At 43.2% G+C, this 21,219-nt stretch overlaps 1 protein-coding gene and 1 long non-coding RNA gene across 4 annotated transcripts in view; one reads left to right on the forward strand and one right to left on the reverse strand.

The window, feature by feature from the left end:
- Positions 1 to 266: 266 nt before the first annotated feature.
- On the reverse strand, positions 267 to 7,086 carry LOC112836058 (uncharacterized). Its single transcript, XR_003211372.2, has 2 exons — positions 6,773 to 7,086; positions 267 to 963 (listed from the first exon to the last, which is right to left on the reverse strand). It is a non-coding gene; the product is annotated as an uncharacterized lncRNA (long non-coding RNA).
- Positions 7,087 to 7,223: 137 nt separating this feature from the next.
- Positions 7,224 to 21,219, forward strand: part of SPATA18 (spermatogenesis associated 18) — a 35,530-nt gene continuing 21,534 nt past the window's right edge. The window contains exons 1-3 of one of the 3 annotated variants that reach the window (XR_003211371.2): positions 7,224 to 7,544; positions 19,702 to 19,807; positions 19,923 to 20,038. Coding sequence is in view for 2 of the 3 variants with exons in the window: in XM_025887724.2 (XP_025743509.1) it covers positions 7,458 to 7,544; positions 19,702 to 19,807; positions 19,923 to 20,038 (309 nt within the window). In the remaining variant the exon portion in view is untranslated. The remainder of the gene's footprint in view (positions 7,545 to 19,701; positions 19,808 to 19,922; positions 20,039 to 21,219) is intronic. The other 2 variants (XM_025887724.2, XM_025887725.2) reach the window with 2 other exon arrangements.

Consider the following 21,219-nt stretch of genomic DNA (forward strand, 5'->3'; position numbering starts at 1 on the left):
GCCGAGCGATGCTGAGCACTTTTTCATGTGTCTGTTGGCCATTTGGATGTCTTCTTTGGAAAAATGTCTGTTCATGTCGTCTGCCCATTTTTTGATTGGATTATTTGTTCTTTGGGTATTGAGTTTGATAAGTTCTTTATAGATTTTGGATACTAGCTGGGAAGCCCTTCCTAATTTTTTTCCTTATCGCAAATTTCTGATTTCTGTGGCCCCCCAGTAATTGCGATTGCACTGATTTGCTATGATGACGCTTTGATACTTAATAATACACTATCTTGTGTTATTTTACTTTTCATGCATGTATAGTTTGCTCCAGAGTAGACTGTAAGTTCATTACAAAGCAGGGGGAATGTGTTACAACTTCTGTGCTCCTGAAAGTACTGGGAACCAAGTAAATAATAGGTACTTAATAACTGATGAATGAATATTGGATTAATTTTCTTCTATTGGGTAAAAAATATTACCGACATCTAAGTGTCTCTGACATATGTCCACTCTAATGCTCACCATGCATTACTCCAGAGAAGAACCTCATTAACTCTCAAATCTGTGTCTCGTACGAGCTCTTTCTGGGTCTAACATGCTCCAAATTTCACCTCTTGGAGCACCAATATGATATAAAAAAGAGACTCAAACATATCATTTTTCTGTTTACAGCTCTTTGCTGCTTCCCCACTGCCTACAAAATCATGATCAACTTCTTTACCCTGATATACAAGACTTATCACAGTTGAACCCAGGACTATCTTCACAGTCTTGTCTCTGATTCCCTGAATACCCTACAGTCACCCTGGACTAGCATTCATCATTCTCTGCCTGTCCATGCAATTTCATGTGTCTTTGCTACTGTCCATTTTGTTCCATCATCTCTTCTCTTCCTGGTGAAACTCTTCTCCATCCTTCCAGATCTGGCTCTAAATGTCACTCTCTTCTACAACTTCCTTTGATCCGTTCTTCAGAGAGCTGGATGAGGAAGTAAGGGAAGGATCAGTCAGTATTTCATAGAATTTTATATTTACTATTGTAACTTGTCACATTGATCTATGGTTACATATCTCTCTTCTGAATAGATTATGAGATGCTAGGGAGCAGAGACCAAGTCTAATCCTGCCTTATGATTAAGGCAGATGTTTCTGTCACCTAGAAATTCAATGTTTATCAAATGTGATGAAAAAACCTATTTCAACGTCCTTTATTTTAGGGACTGCCCTCATGTGTCCCAAGTCCTCTCCTGGGATCTTTAAGGACATCTTACAGTGTAGATCACACCCAATGTACATTTGCAACACCTTAATGTATCCTAAGAGCACCCCTTCAATGGCCATTTTTCAGAGCCAAGTATTTGCCATTGCATTTAGCTCCAGAGCTGAAAACATTGAGGGCAAGTATGCCTCAATATTCCATCACAATGGTAATGAAAACCTGTGTTGTGATAGGAGGAGTATCTGTGGCTCTCAAAAATCACAATAAATTGGCTCCCCCATTCTAATCTGTATTTGCTACAAAAGCTCCATAGTTTATTTAGGTGCTAAGGTGATACAGTTGTGATAGATTAAAATCTTCCTCTTGTTTGTGTCACGTAACCAAGAAGAGGCATGAAATAATTTTACAGCAACATTCTGAGCTGTTGCTGTGAGCAGGAAAGGCTTATTGGCACGACACAGGAAACAGCATCCCTGCTTTCTGTGCGATGGGGGAGCCTGCCTTCAGCTCAGATCCCAACCAATTGGTTCTTTCTCCAATGGGCAGTGGGTTTTTTTTTTTTTTTGTCTCTTAAAATCTTTTCCTTTCCTGCAATGTAGCTGAGAATAAAAAGGACCTAATGAGGCTGATAAAATGAGTACAGGGAGCCCTCAGACTAGAGAACACGAAGTACGTGGACAAATGAGTGTTTTGCTACCTGTGAATGGAGACAAAGCACCTCAGCAAGACCACCAATGAAAACTGGATTTAAAGGAAGCTTCATGCAAGTGGGTGAGAAAAGGTTAAAAGATTTTCTTCAGATGGCACTAGGCCCTACCCTAAAGAAGGTCCTAACACAGGCAGCTGTCGGACGAGAATAGCACAGCTCACAGAAGAGGATCAGGGGTGCCTGTGAAAGCATCCAAGCCACAGCGGGACAGAATATTCTTTCAGCCATGCTGGCTTAGGGTGGGCAACTGTCCTTAGTGAGGAAGAACTGAAAATGATGATGAGGATTCCACTGTATATCCTTGCAGTTTGTTGTATGTATTTATGTTTAATTTAGTGCAGCGTGGAATTCCATACAAACACACCTCTCACTACAGTGAGTGGGTTCAGTGAATCTTTTGTTGGCTTCTTAAAATCTCCCCAGTTGACCAATGCAGGTAAAATTTAGAGTTAAGGACTCTAAAATTAAAGACTTTTCCTATTCCATCCAGATGTTTGTCACATGACACTTCTCTAGAACAAGTGGCTCCTGGCTGGGTGGTAGAATTATGATGCCATAAGAACCACCAACTGGCTATTAAAACTTTTGCTTTCTTTTGTCTCAACAGGATTATGACATCAGATATAAAGCAGCCAATCATCTCCTCCCTTCCTTCCTTTTTTTTTTTTTAAGATTTATTTATTTTTTTGAGAGAGTGAGAATGAGAGAGAGAGAGAGAGTACATGAGAGCGGGGAGGGTCAGAGGGAGAAGCAGACTCCTCGCTGAGCAGGGAGCCCGATGTGGGACTCGATCCCGGGACCCCAGGATCATGACCCGAGCCGAAGGCAGTTGCTTAACCAACTGAGCCACCCAGGCGCCCATCTTTCCTTTTTTCTTTCACTTTTTATTAACAATTTGGCTCAGCAAACTTTTTTTTTAAAGATTTTTTTTTTATTTGACAGAGCAGGGAGACTGATGCAGGACTCGATTCCCAGGACCCTGGGATCATGACCTGAGCCAAAGGCAGATGCTTAACCGACTGAGCCTCCCAGGCGCCCCAAGTTCAACAAGCTTTTTTTTTTTTTTAAAGATTTTATTTATTTATTTGAGAGAGAGAATGAGATAGAGAGACCATGAGGGGGGGGAGTCAGAGGGAGAAGCAGACTCCCTGCTGAACAGGGAGCCCAATGCGGGACTCGATCCGGGGACTCCAGGATCATGACCTGAGCCAAAGGCAGTCGCTTAACCAACTGAGCCACCCAGGCTCCTTCAACAAGCTTTTATAGAGGGCCTAGAGTGAGTCAGTTGCTATGCTGAGGAAAGATAAATAAACCTCTGTCCCTTTCTTCAAGAAGCTCACAAGCTCATACAGGAGGCAGACAAATAAGTTTAATATAGTGTGATAACTGCAACAATACGATCGTGTCCAAAAGTGAAAGAGAGAAAGCATAAAGAAGAACAGGTTTGGGTTCTGAGAGCCAGGGTGGGTGGAGGGAGTTAGGAAGATTTTGTCAGTTTCAGTTGGGCTTAAATTTATTAAAAGTGCAACTATAGAGAAACCCCTTGCTTATGTCCTGGAGGTTAGGTGTATTAGTTATTCCAGCAAGCCTGCAGAATAAATTGTACTCAAGAAAAATGCTCTACTTTTGGTGATTGACTAATGGTCTCAGAATCAAGACTTGACGCAAGCTGAACTGTGAACCAAAAATTGAAAATAAGGTGATGGTTGAGAAATAAATTGAAATAAAGGGCAAGATTTGCTCAATCTGAACCACAACCAATATGTTAAAAAGAAACAAACGAAACAATAGCATTAAAGAATGTCAGAACTGCAAGAGATCTTAGAGCTGATCTAGTCTATGTTTTTCATTATGTAGGTGGAAAAAAATTGAAGCTCAGGGTGATTAAAGACTTATGTAAAGTCACAAGAAGCCACTGATTGGCAGAGGGTGAGATAAAGGGCGCGTGTCCATCATGATCCAAGTTTATTGTTCTTTCAACTTCTTCAACATGCCTGATAGTGTACCATGCAAGAAAAATTTGATTTTATCTTTTCTTTCCAAATAATTGCCTAGTGATAATATCCTAAAATAATCAAATTGAGACAAAATTAAAATACTGTCCGAATAGAGCCTTTACTAATCTGTTTTTGTCCCTATGTATAAAAAAGTAGTCTTTAAAAATTGAATCTCAACCTTGTTGGCTGCACACTTGTAATATGAAGCATATGGATTCTTCTTTCATCAGCAACACAAACTATTTGCACTCCAGGCTCCAGCTCTCTCTTAAATTAATTGCTATCCAGCACTCATCAAAAGCCCTGTGGAGGGGATCATTATGAAGGGCACTTACGAGGATGTCCGCTTCTTCCTACAGGTATGGAAGTTCTAAGCTTGTATCAGGTAACATCACCAGAGAGCTAAGAAATGCCGAGTCAGTTGCTTGGCCCTCTCTGATGACATGAGTTCTAGTGTTACCCCTTTGGCATTGATCAAAGGTGACCGCAAGAAACAATCATGTCAAGATTGTTTCTATATTTTCTAAAAAAAGTGGGGGACGTATTAAAGACACCATCATCTGCGTTGTTCTAGGCTCTTTGGAAATGCATAAGCATATTTTGTGATTGGTACCAGGAAAATGTGTTCCATTCAAAGAAGTGGAATGTATACTTCTAAACTCAAATAATAATAATAATAATCATGAAAGTCATTTTCCTTTCTGCGTTGGCTTCCACAAGGTACAGATTAAATGTTAAATGAAGCTCAATCTTCGTACATAGGCTTAAAATGGGGGCATATTTGCTTTTTCCACTAAAAAAGTATTTCTAATCTAACAATGATATTTTCTACAAGTCTCTTACTGTAAGTTATCTCAGATCCTCTTTTGGAAGTAGTGGGGAGTAAATAATGAATAAATACATAAAACACTTGCTTTGTTTTGAGTCATTGATGACTATGCTGCTTTGTTAGTGATAAACGTGAGTTTCCTGCTACACACAGCGCATGCTCTGGAGTTCTGGGGAAACTAAGAGGTACCCAAAACACTGCAGGCCGTAAGGGTCTTGAATCCAGCCGTGGGGCTAGAGCATATGTAGACATAAACAATATCAGGTGGCAAATTCTAAAGTGATTTCAAAGATCCATTCTCTCTTAAGACTAGAAGACTATTAAATTAGTAATTTGGACATTTGGTCAAAGCACATTCTGTTTTGAATCAGCTTAATATTGTTATTTTGGCTAACATTTTTCTGAAGGTGGTATAATTCTTTGGGTAACTCTGCCTCTGAATAAGTTTTCATAAAAGCAATCAGTATTCACGGTAGAAATTTGGAAAATCAAAAAAGTATAAAGGAGCAAATTAAAATAACATATAATCACACTTTGAGTTCATATTGTATAACACAATATAGATAATTTAGTGTCCCTGCTTTTTCACTTAATATAGTAAGAATTCCTAGACAATAGATATTCTTCAGTAACAAGATTTCTATTGTGCAACTTTTCATTGAAGGATTTGCTCAACCATCACCTTATTGTTGGAGATTTAGATTGTTTCCAACCTAGTTATCTCTACTAAATGTAGTATTGTGATCTACATTGTAGTAATAATCATCATGCATTTGTGAAGCCCTGTGCCAAGCACTGTGTTAAACACGTCACACGAATTTTTTTATTTAGTCTCATAATAATCCTGTGTAGTAAGAACTGTTGTTCCTTGTTTATAGATAGTGTAAACAAGGAGTAGCAGTTAAAGAGCCCACAGCAAGGAAGAGGATTTAACCCCTAATCTAACATAAGCAAATATTCCAACTTGTTTTTTATGAATAAGTAAATAGGACTGCTCAAAGATTCCAACTGCCTATTGAAATATGCAGTTAATTGGCTCCAAATTAAGAAATCTGTGGGATTTTTCTCCATTCCCTTCCTCCCTCTTTACATATTTTTTAAAGGAAGAAAGCGTCTAATGAATATTTAGTGGGTTTTTTGTTTTTTCTTTTACTTTAGTAATTATTACTGTACTATGATAAAATGTGTTATGTACCTTTATGGTCCTTGTTGTTCCTTTTGTTTTTATTGAGATATAAGTGACATATTACATTATATTAGTTTCAGGTGTACAATGAAATGATTCAGTATTTGCATATATTGTGAAATGACCAACACAATAAATCTAGTTAGCATCCATCACTACACATAGTCACAAATTTTTTTCCTTGTGATGAGAACTTCTATAGTTCTTATTTTGTAGTCTACAGAAGATAGTAGCAACCCAGGCTCCAGAAAGGAGCCTCTCATTTTTACTGGAGGACAGAAAACCACTGTAATTAAGAGAAACAAGAACAAAAAAAAGAGGTGGTATAATTTTGAATATTACCATATTTGAACATGTGCAATGTTCATACATTTTCAAGTACCTAAAGAAATGGAACTGAATTAAACTAGCTAGCTAGCTCGCTGAGGCCGGGCTCCATTCCTGCTGTTTTAATGACTAGATAAGAATGATTTGCAATCAGCTCATCATTTGATGCATATAAAATAAGGGCTTCTAAAGTGCTTAATGATGGTTGAAATTGTTTCATTTCTTAAGCAATTTAAACTACCGTTGTGGCTTAATGCACCCTTTTGAAAGAGTGCCAAACCGGGTCTGAACTTCCACAAAGTTTCAGTTGGAGAATGAGAATTAAATGAAACTTTAGAGTGCTCAATGATTCTAAAACTATACCAAATCTTGTCTAAGCCCGAGGATTAACTTTGGTTTGTGAACGTCCTGGAGCTTCAGATCTCCTGACTTGGGCACCCACCAAATCCTAAGTGTTACAAACGAAGCACTGAAGGTCGGAGAAGTTAGAGAATAAAGGAGGGCGCCAAAGAGGGGCTTACCTCCTGCCTAACCAAACTGTCAGTGGAGAAACAACCTTGGCTTTTTCAGGCTAGAGGCCTCGGGATGCCCCCCATCCCGCACGGCGGGCGAGTCTCGCTCCATCAAGCAAGGGACGGAGTAGCTAGCGGCCGTCTGTAGGCTTAGCCCCTCCGACCCCCGGCCCCATCCGGAGTGTTAGGGGCCTTGGTTGGCCTCGCCTTCGGCTAGCAGGAGCAGCAGGAGCAGCGGGAGCAGGAGCAGCGGGAGCAGGAGCAGGAGCGGCTCCAGGGCGCGCTGGGGCGCGTGCCCGGCCCGGGGGGCGGCGGGGTGGGCGCTGGGTGGGAGTAGCGGTCGGGGCTGGCCGCAGAGGCAGGCGTTGCCAAGGCGCGCGCGGTGCGCGTCCCTAGCAGCCGCCCGCCCACGTCAAGGTTTGTTTAATAATCGCCGGGGTATTTCTGGCTGGGGCTCCCGGAGGCCGCGGGGGAGGCGGCTGAGGCGCGGCGGCTGTGCAGGGCACCTCCCCCCGGCTTCCCGAAACCTGCCCCGTCTGACCCGAGGGGGAGGATGGAAGGACCAGCCACGCTCTGAGCCCCTCAGGAAAAGAACACCCTTCCCGCCACATCAGCCCGGGGTCCTGCGGAGGCCACCGCCTCGTCCCCTCCACGTCTCCATCTCCCAGAGCGCGGCCGAGTGGAAAAGTGAGCGATGGCAGAAAACGTGAGGAAACTGGTCTCGAGCGAAACTTTACGACTGATGCACGACAAGCTAGAGTGCTGGCTGAGGGAGTACAACGTGAGTCCGGGTGGCTCGCCCTCGCTTTAGTTCCTGGCAGAGCCCCCTTAGGGCTGGCTCGGGGTGGTCGCTTAGCAAAGCCCCGGCCGGCGTGATTCCTCGCCGCGCGACCCAGGCTCCGACCCGGATCTTGGGGGGGGGCGGGGGGGGGGGAAGGGCACGGGTCGGCCCGTGCCCTTCCGCCCCCCCCTCCGGCGCCAGGGGGCGCTGGGGTGGCGCGGCCCGCGGAGCGCAGACTCGGAGTCCGCGCAGAGAGAGCGCCTTCGTCCGGCGGTAACCAAGGACGCTGGCGGCCCTAGAAACGGGAAGGCCCCGAGGTCCGCCAGGGGTCCAGCCTGCTGCTTTCCGTTCCATCCCCTTGTTAGCAATCCACCTCCCTATGCCTAACTCTATTTTTTTTTTTTTAACTACACCCCTGGTCCTGCCTCTCATCACGTCTCAGGATACTCAGGGGTTGTATCACAATGAATTTTTATAAAAATACTCCCAGGAGTTATTACCCAGATGTCCGTGAGATGGACACTTGTCAACGTTGCGGATTTCATTTGTGCGCTGGTCAGCATGGCAAGTAAGGCACAATTTTACACCAAGGCAGACTTCAGGAGGCCTGTTACCAAGGCAGTTTTAGAAAGCCAATATTCTGTCATCAAATCCATAGAGCTCTTCAAGTCTCATTAATCCCCACCCCCACTCCGGCTCGCGTTAACCTCCCCCACACATTAAGGACAACTCAGTGTTGCATTTGCTGGGTTTGATCTGTCCGTCTTAAATAGGAGGGTCCCACTCGTATAGTGGAACAGTGAGGCAGACAGAGCTGGGCATCTGTGGACCCGGAATGAGCCCCCCTTCCCCCACACCAAGTTCTGGGTCTGGCTCTAGATAGGACTAGCAATTATCTGGGGCAATTTATTTCACCTCTCTGGGTCTCAGTACCTCATCTGTTAAATAGGACAGACTCACTCAACCAGATCTCAGTTTTTTTTGAATTTAAATCGGCTTGTTTCTGAAATCCTACCAGGAAAAATGCAACTGGATGCTGTCTGAGTCTCTGGGCTTTCCCACTCACCCTTTGACCAGGGCTCCTGTGGTGGAGGGGAGCTCAAAGGACACCTACAGCTTTCTCCTTGCCCCCTTTCTAGTGTTCAGTGTTTACCATCTTTGCCCACTTTTAAAGAATGAGCACTGTGACTATTCCTTCCCCATCCGGATTGCAGGAAAATTAAAATTTACCTCTTACAGCGTGTTATTTCTTCCTTTTTCCCTTCCCCACTTCCTTCCTTCCTTCCTCCCCCCCTTTCTTTCATTATTACCCCTTGGCCTAAATAAACTCTGAATGTTAAAAGGTATATTTAGTTTGGGGGTGCCCGGCTGGCTTAGTTGGTAGAGCGTGGGACTCTCGATCTCTGGGTTGTAAGTTTGAGCCCCACATTAGCTGTAGAGATTACTTAAAAAAATAAATGTTTTTTTGTTTTGTTTTTTTTTACAGAAAGTATATTCAGTTTGCCACAAGACAATGTTTTAACACAAATGACATTAGCATTTGACTGGATCAAATTTAATGATTGTTTTAGAAACTTTTCATAAGTACTGAGAAATGCCAAAGTTTATTACACTCTCCTTTCTCAGTAACAGTAGTCCCCCCACTCCTCTGTTGTCGTGGAAATCATTTCAATCTAGATTCTCTCCCCCATGCCAGGCTCCTTCCCCCACCTTCATAGAGACTGCACTCTTGGAGACCAATGCCCTTCCAAAAAATCTGTGGCCATTTCCCCGTGCGATCATTTTTTTGGACTATCTAGTGTTTCTGTTACATTTGACACCTCCATTCTTCTAAGGCTCTACAAATTGGTCTCCTTTCCTTACCCACTTTCCTCCTATGGCAGTTCTTTAAGCCTTTAGGAGTCTTCTCTTGGGCCTCCATTCTTGCTTCTCTCTTACACATATGCCCATGAAGCTCACATCCATATTCAGGGCCTCTTCTCATCTGAGCTCACTTCTCTGATTGCCTATTAGACATTTTCAGTTGTGCTCTCGTCATCTCAAAGTCAGATCAGTCTAAAACCTGTCTTAGCTTCTCCGGTGCCACGAACACTGGCCTCTTTCTTGACTTCACTGTCTTCATCATGACACACCCCACAACATTTTTGCCAGCTTAATCTGTTGGCACCTACTTCGAAATTCACACAGAACCCTTTCACCTCTTCTGCTGTAATCACCCTTGTCTGCCTTCCATCATCGTTCATCTAGATTATTGTAAAAATATCTCAGAGTGATTCTTCTAAATGTCAAGTCAGATCAAGTTACTTCTCTAATAAAATACTCAGACTTTCTGTCCCACTCAGAATGAAAGCCAAAGTTCCTGCAATGGCCATCAAAGTCCTACACAACTGTGCTCCTTTAAACTCTGACCTCATCTGTTACTCCCTTCTTCACTCTACTCCAGCAATACTGGTCTGGTTGTTCTTTCTAGAGCAAAGCTTTCAATAGAACTTTCTATGATGGACATGTTCTCTACAGGCACTGTCCAATATGGTGGCTATTTGGTACGTGAATTGTGGCAAGTACAAACTGAGAAACTGAATTTTAAATTTCATTTAAATTAAAAAAATTAAATTTAATTAAAGTTTAATTAATTTAAATCTAAATCGTCACATATGGCTAGTGGCTACTCTATTGGGCAGAAGAGTCTAGAGCACACCAGCTGGTCTCCTGCTTCAAGGGCATTTTGCACTCACTGTTCCTCTCTGCCTGGAAAACTTTCGCCTGTGGATATTTCAGTAAGATATCAACATCTTTGCTTTCTCTCCTCCTTCAAGTCTTTGCTTAAATGTCACCTTCCCAGGAAAGACCATTCTGTTTACAATTGCCATCTCCTACCTCTGCCCCTGGCACTCACTGTGTCCCTTCTCTGCTTTGTTTCTTCTGTAATAGCTACATCTTCTAATTTTTACTTATTCTTTCATTGTCAATCTTTCCTCCCTCCTTCCCACTAAAATGTAAGCTCCAGAGGGCAGAGATTTCTCCCTTTTTCTGCTCATCTCTGTATTCCCAGCACTTAGAATAATGCTTGCCTCCTACTAGTTGCTCAATAAATACCGACTGATTGAATGCTACCATCATTCTCCCAGACACCCGGGTTCTTGGACTCATTTGTCTTCTTAAAACCTCATATCCAGTGTAGAATTAAAGATGATCCCCAAATATCTTTAATTCAGCCTTTGTTAAAATTGAATAAAAAAACCATGATTTCCAGGTAGGGGCACAATTGAGAGGATGCAAATGTTTTTAATAGTGTGTGTGTGTGTGTGTGTGTGTGTGTGTGTGTGTGTGTGTGTAGCTAAAGAGAGAGGATAAGAAAATATGTATATACCACCAACCAAAATTAAGGTTACCTCTAGACTTATTCAGTATCTTGTCACCTAGAGTGTGGGTTTTGGTCAATGGCTAAGAGCCTCCCTTTAATACGGCATTTGTTTTACTAGTTCCGAGGACTTTTTCCTTGAAGCTTTAAGATGAAGAATAGTCATTGTAGCAAACTACATTTATTAAAATGTTGGTTGTAGAGGTTTATTCATTAAAAGCTTTAAATTATGTTTGCTATGGAAAATTGATTTTGCTGACTGTGACCACATTGATTTAGTTCTAATTAACTCAAGCAAAATAAAAGACCATAAATACCACTCTAGAATTAAGAATGGGATTAAAGTTATCCCCTTGGGAAACAGTTATTTTCAGTGAAAAAGATCAATGACTTGAACAGATTAGTTCTAAAACACAATGCAAACATTTCATTTTCCTTCAAACTAGCCATTATTGGGATGAACAGTTAGATCATAGTTAATTTTTCTTCTTTCATATAATTTCCTTCATATGGATTCCCATTTCCTCTGCCTTAATCTGTCCACCACCACTCTTTTCATTGGGTCCTATGTATGTGGTCAGACACAGTACATTTTTTAAAAATGTAATTTTCTGCCCCAAAGCCTTTGGTTTTTATTTGTTGGCTCGCTTTTAATCTTACAACATCTAGCAATCTTATGGGCCCTATGCAAAACCACTACTTGCTTAATTTTTTAAAGATTTATTTATTTAAAACAATTCCAAGAAGGGATATTTTTCAAAACCTCACTAGAGAAACACAATAAAAACAACAGCAAACATTGCCAATTCACTTTCTTTTAGTTATTAAAGAGAAGCTGAATTATTGTATTACTTGATCTTTAAAACTTGGATTCCATTGGCTGTTCAAGGACAGCTTGGTATAAACTTGTAACTTTCAGAATTGTTCTTCCTCCTCAGTGGTTACTGAGACTGTTGGTGAAAGAACCATAGAAAATCTCTCCTTGTTCAACCAAGAACGGAGCCAATTATTAAGAGCTTAATTATTCACTCAATAAACGGTTATTTAGCTTCTGCTGTGTGTGAAGGTTTGACCTAGACATTCTATATTTACACTTTGGGCAGTGTGCCTTTATTGATGAACTTATTCATTCAACAAAAGATTTTTTCAGAGTTTATGATATGACTGTCTGTGCTAGATGCTGGGAATAGAAATGCCAGCTTCATCTTAATGATAAACTTCCAGTCGGAGACGCAGATGAAGGGTAGAGGAAAGAGCATGTGTCAAAAGGAGGAAGGCAGGAAGAAGCTGGCCTATTTGGGGGGGTCTATGAATGGTTCTAGGCAAGGAGAGGAAGTGAGATGGGGCTGAGGAGGTGGGGTGGTTGGGGCCAGAGGGTAGAGGCCTTAGGTGGTGTGTTAAGGAGTTTGGGTATTATCCCCAGGGGGCAATGGGGGGTTGGACTAAAAGCATCATGCAGTGAGGAGACATGTAAACAAGGTCAGACTCTGAGAATGGTCCTTCAGGTAAGAGTATGCTGCTCCAAATGCCTCCAATTGATCATGCACCATCTGTATGATCCTCTCGGTCAACTCTGCAAAAGGGTCAAATAGCCAACTATGCAGAACAGAATTAGGTCTCATGACCTAATTACTTCATAGAGATGTTAAGACGAGAAATTAACCTCCTTCCAATGTTAGCAGTACCTGGAGAAGGTCAGCTCTGGGCTGAAACTCTCTTCCTCCTGAGATGCTTTTGTTTCCACCCAGAATCTTGTGGACTAGGGAGCTACCTTTGGTCAGATGCTCTGCGATTTATTTCTTTTTTAAAAATGTACTGTATGTAATTACGGGAGCAAATGGTAAGAACTTACCATACCCTTGATAACCCCATCCCTAAGATAGGATAGGATTCCATTTCTTGAAGTATCATAATAGACCCCAGGACATGACGATCTGGAAACTTTTGATTAGCTGATATGTGAGTGGGGATGCTAGGGAGAGCTCATAACACTTCCTCTTGCATTACTCCCCTCTTATGTTATAGAAATCTGCCCTTAACAAGTGAAAACAGCATATTCAATATCGGTACATAAAAAGGAGCTCTCAAAGAGGTATCCCTTTGTTTTAGGATAATCTTTGTGTTGAAATAGACATTGCCTCTATGACAAAATGTCCCTGATTCTCAGTACAAAAGGGTTGTAGTTGCTGTGGTGTCTTTAGACAGACTCTCCGGCTGCCTTTGCCCTCCCCCATAGTCAATACACTTCCACATTCCTGGGGGTTCAGTCTAGTTAATTCATAAAAAACATTTTTTCTTCCCTTTATCTCCTTATAGTATGCTAAGCTGCAGTAATGAATACATCTCCAAATCTTACTGTCTAAACTTACACGAAAGAGATTTCTCATTAATGCAAAGTGATGGCAACTCTCCTCCATCATTGGCTTCAGGTTCAGGTGGACCCCGCCTGGTGGCACAGTCATCTCATCATGGACCTCAGAGGTCCACTGGGGAAGAGAGGGAGAGCACTTAAATTATACACATCACTTTCACTCATCTTCCCTAGGGATTGTTACATGGCTCCCATCTACTTGTAAAGGAGCCTGAGACATGGAAAGCACGTGGAATATTTGATTAGTGCTACTGTTTCTGCCACAACTACTAATGATGGATTCATGGCTAGGAAAGAAGTTGACAAGTGATTAAGGCAGATTATTCTATTTTTAACAGAGGGGCTATCAACTTTTAAATTTTCCTTCTTAGTTTCATCTTAGACAAACTTGCTAATGGAAACATCATCGTTGTTTAATATTTAAGGAAAAGTCGTTAATGAAAGAAACCTGATAGAAATATTAACTTCAGGTCAAGATGCTAAAATCCAGTGGAGAGATCTAAATAGAAGCTTTTGCTAAGATGTTGGGGTGTATATAAGCCTACTTTTCTTAAATCTAAAATTCAGTATTTTGGTTTTAAAAACATTGTTGTGGAGGTGACGGTGTTGTGGCAAAGTCAGCCATGCTGTAGAACAGAGGGTTGATTTTGGAAACTGAGCCATGTGAAGGGCTGCCCCCTGTCTCCATCATGCCTTACAAATGGGTTCATCACGTCAGGATTCTACCTTTAAATATCTGTCAAATATCTCCCACTTTCCCCCTCTAGCTACCATTGCTCTTGTTCAAGCTCCTATCATTTCTTACATGTGTGGGAAAATCTAGGGTGAATTAGGGCAGATCCCAAGCAAACGTTGTTGCAGAAATACTTGCAAGACTCACAGGCATAGGAGCTTCATTCTGTCCAGAGAACTCTGCCCTGGACCGAACTCACAGTATTTTTATAACCATCATGGTTACAAAAGGAGGCTAGTAGCCCGTCTCTGTTGCACAGGGATTGGTGGCTATAAGAGGACACATTTTGTTAACAATGCCAGTAGTTCTATTCCTGAATATTCTACTCCTTTCTGTTACCTCTCACTTTCCTATCTTCATGAAGGATAAGAATAAGTTTGAAGTTTACTTAAGTTCCACAATTATAACATGGCATATTCCTATTGATTTTCCTGCCTTCCTCCATGCCCACCTCTAAGCCAATATTTACTTAGCCATTTGCAAGATCATTTTTGTGGCTTCTCATTGCCCATAGCAGAGATTCTCAACATGGACAAAGCACTGTTCTCTAGGATAGTGCTTTAAAAACTTACCACAGAAATCTATGCATTTTACTTCACAACATAGCACACCTACATTCTTCTATACGTATTACTGAAGCAAAGGTTTCTTGAGTAATTCTTATCTTTAGTAATTGTGATATACTCCTTTTCTCTTTCATTAAATTTTTTAAGGGGGGGTACCGGTTGAGATTCATTAAATTGATCTCACTTCCCACGAATGCTGTGGTTCTCAGTTTTGGTTGCACATAAGAATCATTTAGAAAACTTAAAAAAAATTTTCAGTGCTCAGGCCCCACACTAGAGCAATTAGAAAATAGGAATGGGAGCCCACAGAGCTCCTCAGGTGAAAGCCTTCCTAAATCTTGGCTCCTCACCACTTCCTCCTTTGAGCCTCACCTGGGAGATCTAGACCTACTTTTCTTATAGCAAGTAGTTCTGGTTTTGCATTTATGTGCATGTTTATCTTAGACTATAAATTCCTTGAGGGCAAGAGGCTATATCTTACCCATCATGGTACCCCTAGCATGCAGCACACAGTAGCCTCCTCCATAAAAATGTGTTGACAGCCTAAAGGCATAAGTGAAGCAGAGCATAAACCATCTCCTTCTCTGGCTTCCTGCTGGAAGCCTTCCTTCCATTTACCTTCCTTCCTGGCTGTGTTCTTATTTCTCACTGCTCTTGTTTTGTTTTCATTTACTGGCCCTTCTTCCTCTGCCCACTTCTGAAATAGCAGAACTGCCCTCTGCCCTGCCCTTTGACTTCTCCCACCCTTGGGGGTCTTGTCTATGCATATGGCTGGGGCACTCTCCATCAGCTGAAGGCTTGCAGAGCCACGCCCCCAGCCCCCACCTCTCTGCTGAGATCCAGAGTCTTCTCCTTCTGCTCTTGGGATAGGGCCATGGTTGAGAGCCTGGCTCATGTCAAAGGCTGCAGGAACAGGCTTAGTTTCCGGATCAACCACCTTTTCCCCAAATTGCTTAAGGTCTTGGTTTTCCTCATTGGTGAATTAGGGATGACGGATGGTAATCCAGTTGGTAGGGTTATTCTGAGGATTAAATGAAACTGTATTTAAAGCTCTCAGCACAGGGTTTGGCTGGTACAAAGTTAAGTGCTCGGTAATTGTTAGGTACTATTACTAGACAGCTCTATCTGAAGGTCCTGTGGATCCCCTACATTGTCTGAAAACAGCACCATCCCTCTGACACCTCTTTTCTGTTTCCAAACCTTCGGGCATCCTCCTCAGGTAATGCTAGAAGCAGTGGCTGACACAGATGTGATTTAGGGCTACAAAGGGACTTCAGGGGACCCTTGGCATCTCCACAGCCTTCAGCATCTCTCAGCCAGATGGTTACAACCACCCCTCTTCCCACCAGGCTCCCTCTCTTATCTGAACCCTATGTGGTTGGCTTCTGCCAGAGTGATTTTCATAAAACACAAAGTAAATCGGATCACATCACCACTCTCATCTACCCGCCCCCTTAAATCTTTCAGTGATGGGATAAGGCTCAGAACCCTTCGTGTGGCAAATAAAGTTTATCATTATTTGGTCCCTGGACCCTGTATTCCACTTGCCCCTATGGTACGCCTTGCTGCTCCTTGCCTTGGTACCTGCTGTTCCTTCTCTTGAAATACCTTATTTCTTACCCCTCACTGCTCACTGCTTTGCTCCTTCCTCAGCTCACTACCCACTGAGAGCACTTAATAAACTCTAAGGTAACTATTAATCCTCTGTGTGTCTCCCATTTTCCAACCCACTTCCCCAGCTGATGAGCTCATTGACAGTAGGCGACTTTTAATTTTTTCTTTCTTTCTTTTTTTAAAAAGACTTTATTTATTTACTTGAGAGGAAGAGAGAGAGAGAGAGAGTATACAGAGGGAGAGGGAGAAGTAGACTCCCTGCTGAGCAGGGAGCCCGATGTGATGCAGTGCTGGATCCCAGGACCTAAGATCATGATGTGAGCCAAAGGCAGCCACTTAACCAACTGAGCCATCCAGGCACCACTAATTTTTTCAATGTAGTTTTATTTCCTGAGCTACCAGCCCAAGGCCTTACAAATAGTAGGAACTCAATGATTTATGAATGAAGGAACTGTGGAATTAGGAGACAGTATAATTAGGTCATATCTTTGCTCTATTTATTTTGTGTGAGTGACTGTTTGGTAGAAGAACATGACTCTATTGCAACTTGAGCATCTTGTGTGATGCTTTGTGTTAGAAGTTGCAGCATGTTGTAACAGGTCTTGGGAACAGGAACTGTCTTACACTGTGTATTGTCTTCTGTTGTTTAAGTTGTGTGTACAAACCCACTTAGCAAACATTCCTTTGGGTACCTCCTTTGTACCAGACTCTGGGCAAGGCATAGAAGCAAATGGTAATAATACTACAATAATGCTTCTAATTATTCTGTCCCTCCTCTATTCTGTACCTAAGTTGGCTCATGAGATCAGCCACCTCCTGAATATGAGTAAACAGAGGCTCATATTTAAAATATCTTTTCTAAGAGAATATAGCAACCAAGTAGGAAACCATATTTGAACCAAGGTCTGCCTTTATTCCTATACCCATTGCTCCTTTCAATAACACACAATACCTCATAGGTACCAATTGTTGAATGCCTTCTGTCTCTGAGGTGCTAGATATGCATTCTTGGATTTAATTCTCCTCTAACACTCTGCAAGGCATGATCCCCATTTTCCTGGAGAGGAAATGGGCTCAGAAAGGTTAAGCAATCTGCGTAGGATTGCAGAGAAGGGTGGCAAGTGGTAGAGCAGAGATAATCACTCAGGTCTGCTAGACCCTCAGGCCCCATTCCCTGTCCACTTAGCCTATGGCATGGTCTAGCCAGAGGGCAAAGCTGTTCTTGAGTAACAGGTTCACCATGGTAAGTGCCGGGGGGGAGAGCAAGGCCCAGGAGCTGCTGCTTCAACAGAGGAGGGATGGGCACAGCTGCTCAGATGGGGATTCCAAATGTTCTGATGATGTCAATATTACACTATTAAGTTATTCATTCATTCATTCATTTGTCAAATATTTGTGGGCCTTTCAATTTGTTATGTATACCAGTGGCAACTGATATAAACATAGGAAAGATAAAGGAACTTTTAAAAAGAGGTCCTGGTCTTTTTAGGGGAAGGGGCTAGAAGGATGAGACCCAGAAACAAATGGCTGTATGAGACATAGGTGCCATAACAGAGCTTGTCGCCAGGTGTTGTCCACCAGGTGTGGATGTAAGCCAGAAGCTCCACCAAGGGCACCACGAATCCACCCCATCCAAACTCCTCCCCGGGCCTGCAAGGCCCTCCAGGATCTGTTCTGCCAACCTCTCTCACCTTCTGTGCTTCTGCCACATACGCTTACTTATGGTTCTCAAGGTGACTAAACTCGCTTCCCCTGCCACAGGGCCTTTGCCCCTACTGTTCCCACTGTGCATCACGGTCTCTCTCGAATACTTTGCTCAGTGTCTCCCCTTCAGGGGGTGCCTTTCCACACGGCCCTCCCCATTCACTCCTCTCCCATCATCCCGTCCTCCCTCTGCTCCCAGCTCTAACCATGATCTTAAGAGCATGGGGTCCAATCTCAGTTCTGTCATTTTACCGGCTAGGTAAGCTTGGACAAGTTATTTAACCTCTCGGCCTCTCAGTTTTGTCCTCTGAAAATGGGGGTGTTAACAATGACGCCCCCACCTCCCAGGGCACTGCTGTGGGGCTTCCCTGAGCTTATATATGTACAGCATCAGTAGTGCCTGGCGCATAGAAGGTATGTGATAAACATAAAGTGCGTGGATCTTCTCATCGACGTCTGTCCAGTACTCACTGGATCTGACTACAGAGACTACAGAACACAGTCTGGGAGTGCGACAGCGACCAGGCTGGCATAGCCTCCGTCCACAGGGAGCTTGCTTCCTGCCTGAATCCCCCCGCCCCCCCCCAAGCATTTGCCCCTGTAGCCTTTCGCCTGGAACTCACTCTTCCTCTTTGTTCTCCTTTCTATCCTCCTCACCCCCTGCTTCCTGCCTGGGATTCACCACTTGAGAGGACACATCAGTCTGTGCACCCACGTGATTTGTTTGTTGCTTGTGGTTGTGTTCCTTCCTTTAGTGGCAGACTTCATTAGAGGTTTGGCTGGTGTGGAAATGGTAAAATCTCATCAAGGAGGTGCAAAAAAGCAGAATAATAGCTAAAGGCCCACCTCTTGGCTTTCTTCGTGTTCTGTGGATGTTTTGCAACCCCTGGAACTTCCCATCCCCCCAAATCTGCCTGCTTTCTCCTTGCCTAGACTTCACTTCCTCTCGGAAGTCTTCCCAAGGCCACGGGCTCTGGAGTAGACCTCGTGCGCACAGATTTCACCGCGTGGGACTGTCTCCACCCTTCTCTCCCTTACCAGTCTGCATGTGCTATAAGGCTGGGGCCATGTCTTTTGTCTTATTCACCATGGGATCCTCAACCCCCCAGTACCATCCTACTGTTAACAAATAGTGTTCTTTACGTACATAATGAACTTGGAGGACACGAACCAATAAAGCAGGTAAATTAGGAAGCTGTGGTTTGTATTGGATTACAAAAGGTCTATTCACTTTATAAAAGGAGTTTTTGCAGGGTTCCATTGAGTAGCAAGTCAGGGGTATTGCTATTAAAATAACCCCCAGATCTCAGTGGCTTCACACACACACACACGCGCGCGCGCACACACACACACACACACACACACACACTTTCTTGATGATGTGATAGTCATTGCAAGTGTCCAATGAGTAGCCTTTCAAATTTCAAATCTTGTAGCTCCACCATCCTTTATGCCCTCTGCTGGGCCCTCTGCTGGGTCCTCTGCATCTGGCTGCCCGATGGGGAAGGGGAGAAGAGAATCACTCAAGGGGTTTTCTTCTGGGTCATACCTGCAAGTGGCACATAGCACTTCCTGTCCCATTCACTGGAACTCCGTTACACGGCTGCCTGACTGCTAGGGAAGCTGGGAAAAGTGGTCTAGCTGTGCGTCCAGGAGGAACGGGAACGACGTTTTGGTGAACACAGGGCATTCTCTGTGCCTGGGAGCATACCAGAGCACCGCGGCCCCTGGGTAAATTCAGGTCCTGTCAACCTGCAATGGGTCCCTGAGGAAAGGAATTGCACTGACTTTCTGTTTTGGTTTTGTAGACGAACACATGTGATCAAAATCTTAATCATTGCCTTGAGCTCATCGAACAAATTTCCAAAGTTCAAGGACAGCTCTTTAAGATCCTCACTACGGCAGCCCAAGAAGGTGAGAGTGGCCCGTGTTTCCCCATCTGGCTCTCTCTTCTTTTGCTTCAGTCCTTGGTACTCTCTCACTGTGTCGCTGAATTTCTTTCCCTGACCTGATTTGTGGGTTCTTTTAGGTGGACATTATGATGGTGTGGAAATAATCAAATCGCGCCTTCTGCCTTGGCTGGAGGCCTCCTTTACTGCTGCTTCCCTGGGAAAACCTGTTGACAGCAAGGTCCCCTCTCTACAGGTAGGGATGCTAAAGGATCCCCCTTGACTTTCAACACCCCGATCAGGCTCTGGGAACTCAGACATATATAAGAGAGGGCTTTTACCTAGTGAGGGACTCAGCGCTACTTAAGGAATGGGGACACAGGTCCAAAAGGTGAGTTTCTGTTTACAGTAGTAAGTGGCGTAATGTGTTGAGCTTTCTCTTCAAACAGACCTGCGTTCAACCCTCAGCTTTGCCTACTTCCCAGTGGTGTGACCTCAGACAAATCAACAAGCCTCTGCTTCCTCAGCTGTAAGAAAGGACTGGTGATGTTCTACATCTGGGACATTGCCCACACTCGGCAGTAAATTGGAACTTTGGAATGACAGATTAGTCACACAGACAGGGTACATGGAGCCTCAGAAGAGACCATTAGATGGGGGAAAGCACCATAATCTGAAAGAGTGAAATGAAATGAGTTGAAAACTTAGTTCTCAGAGACTGACAAAGAGTTTTGTCATTTGCTGTTGCTATGGGGTGATTTCTGTGGGTTAGGGTCAGGTTTTAGACAGTTGAAGCCCAGACTGGAAAGAGGACCTACACCTTGCTTAAGGCATTAACATCATTAAGCATTAGTAACCTTGGTTTTGGACGTTTATATGGATTTCCATAAATTCTTTTCTAAAATTAAAGCACGTAGAGTGGTCTTTTCTTAGTGGCCTTAGGGGTGCAGGTGTGGAAGGGTTCCTGCTTGGGGGTCACTGGGCAGAATTCTGGTCTCTTTTTTATGGTCCTGGGTCTGTTGACTAACCTTTCATGTGTCACTTGCTGGAAAGGAAACAATGCTTTTGCTGACCCACTTGGGCCATTTTGAGAATTAAATGTGATAAACATGCAGAAACAACTAACATAGGCTAAGTATTCCGTAGACATCAGTTGGTTTTAAGCAAATTTTTCTCCCCTGGGGATTTTTCACATGCTGCTGAGATTTTTACCCCGTGGGTGTTCTTCTGAGTATAAAGATATGGGATGATATTTCAATGGCTTTTTAAAAAATTGATGTATAATAAAAAATTGAGCTATAATTTACCTGCAGTGAGATCCATAGGTCAATAAATGCATATATCCGTGTAACTCACACCCTATTAAGTTATAAAACATTTCCATCTCTCCAGAGCATTACCTTGTGCCATTTCCCAGTCACCTACCCCCCCCAACCA

The sequence above is a fragment of the Callorhinus ursinus genome, unplaced genomic scaffold (genome assembly GCF_003265705.2).
Source record: "Callorhinus ursinus isolate GAN/ISIS: 27379988/994484 unplaced genomic scaffold, GSC_fseal_2.0 scaffold4, whole genome shotgun sequence".
Taxonomy (NCBI): domain Eukaryota; kingdom Metazoa; phylum Chordata; class Mammalia; order Carnivora; family Otariidae; genus Callorhinus; species Callorhinus ursinus.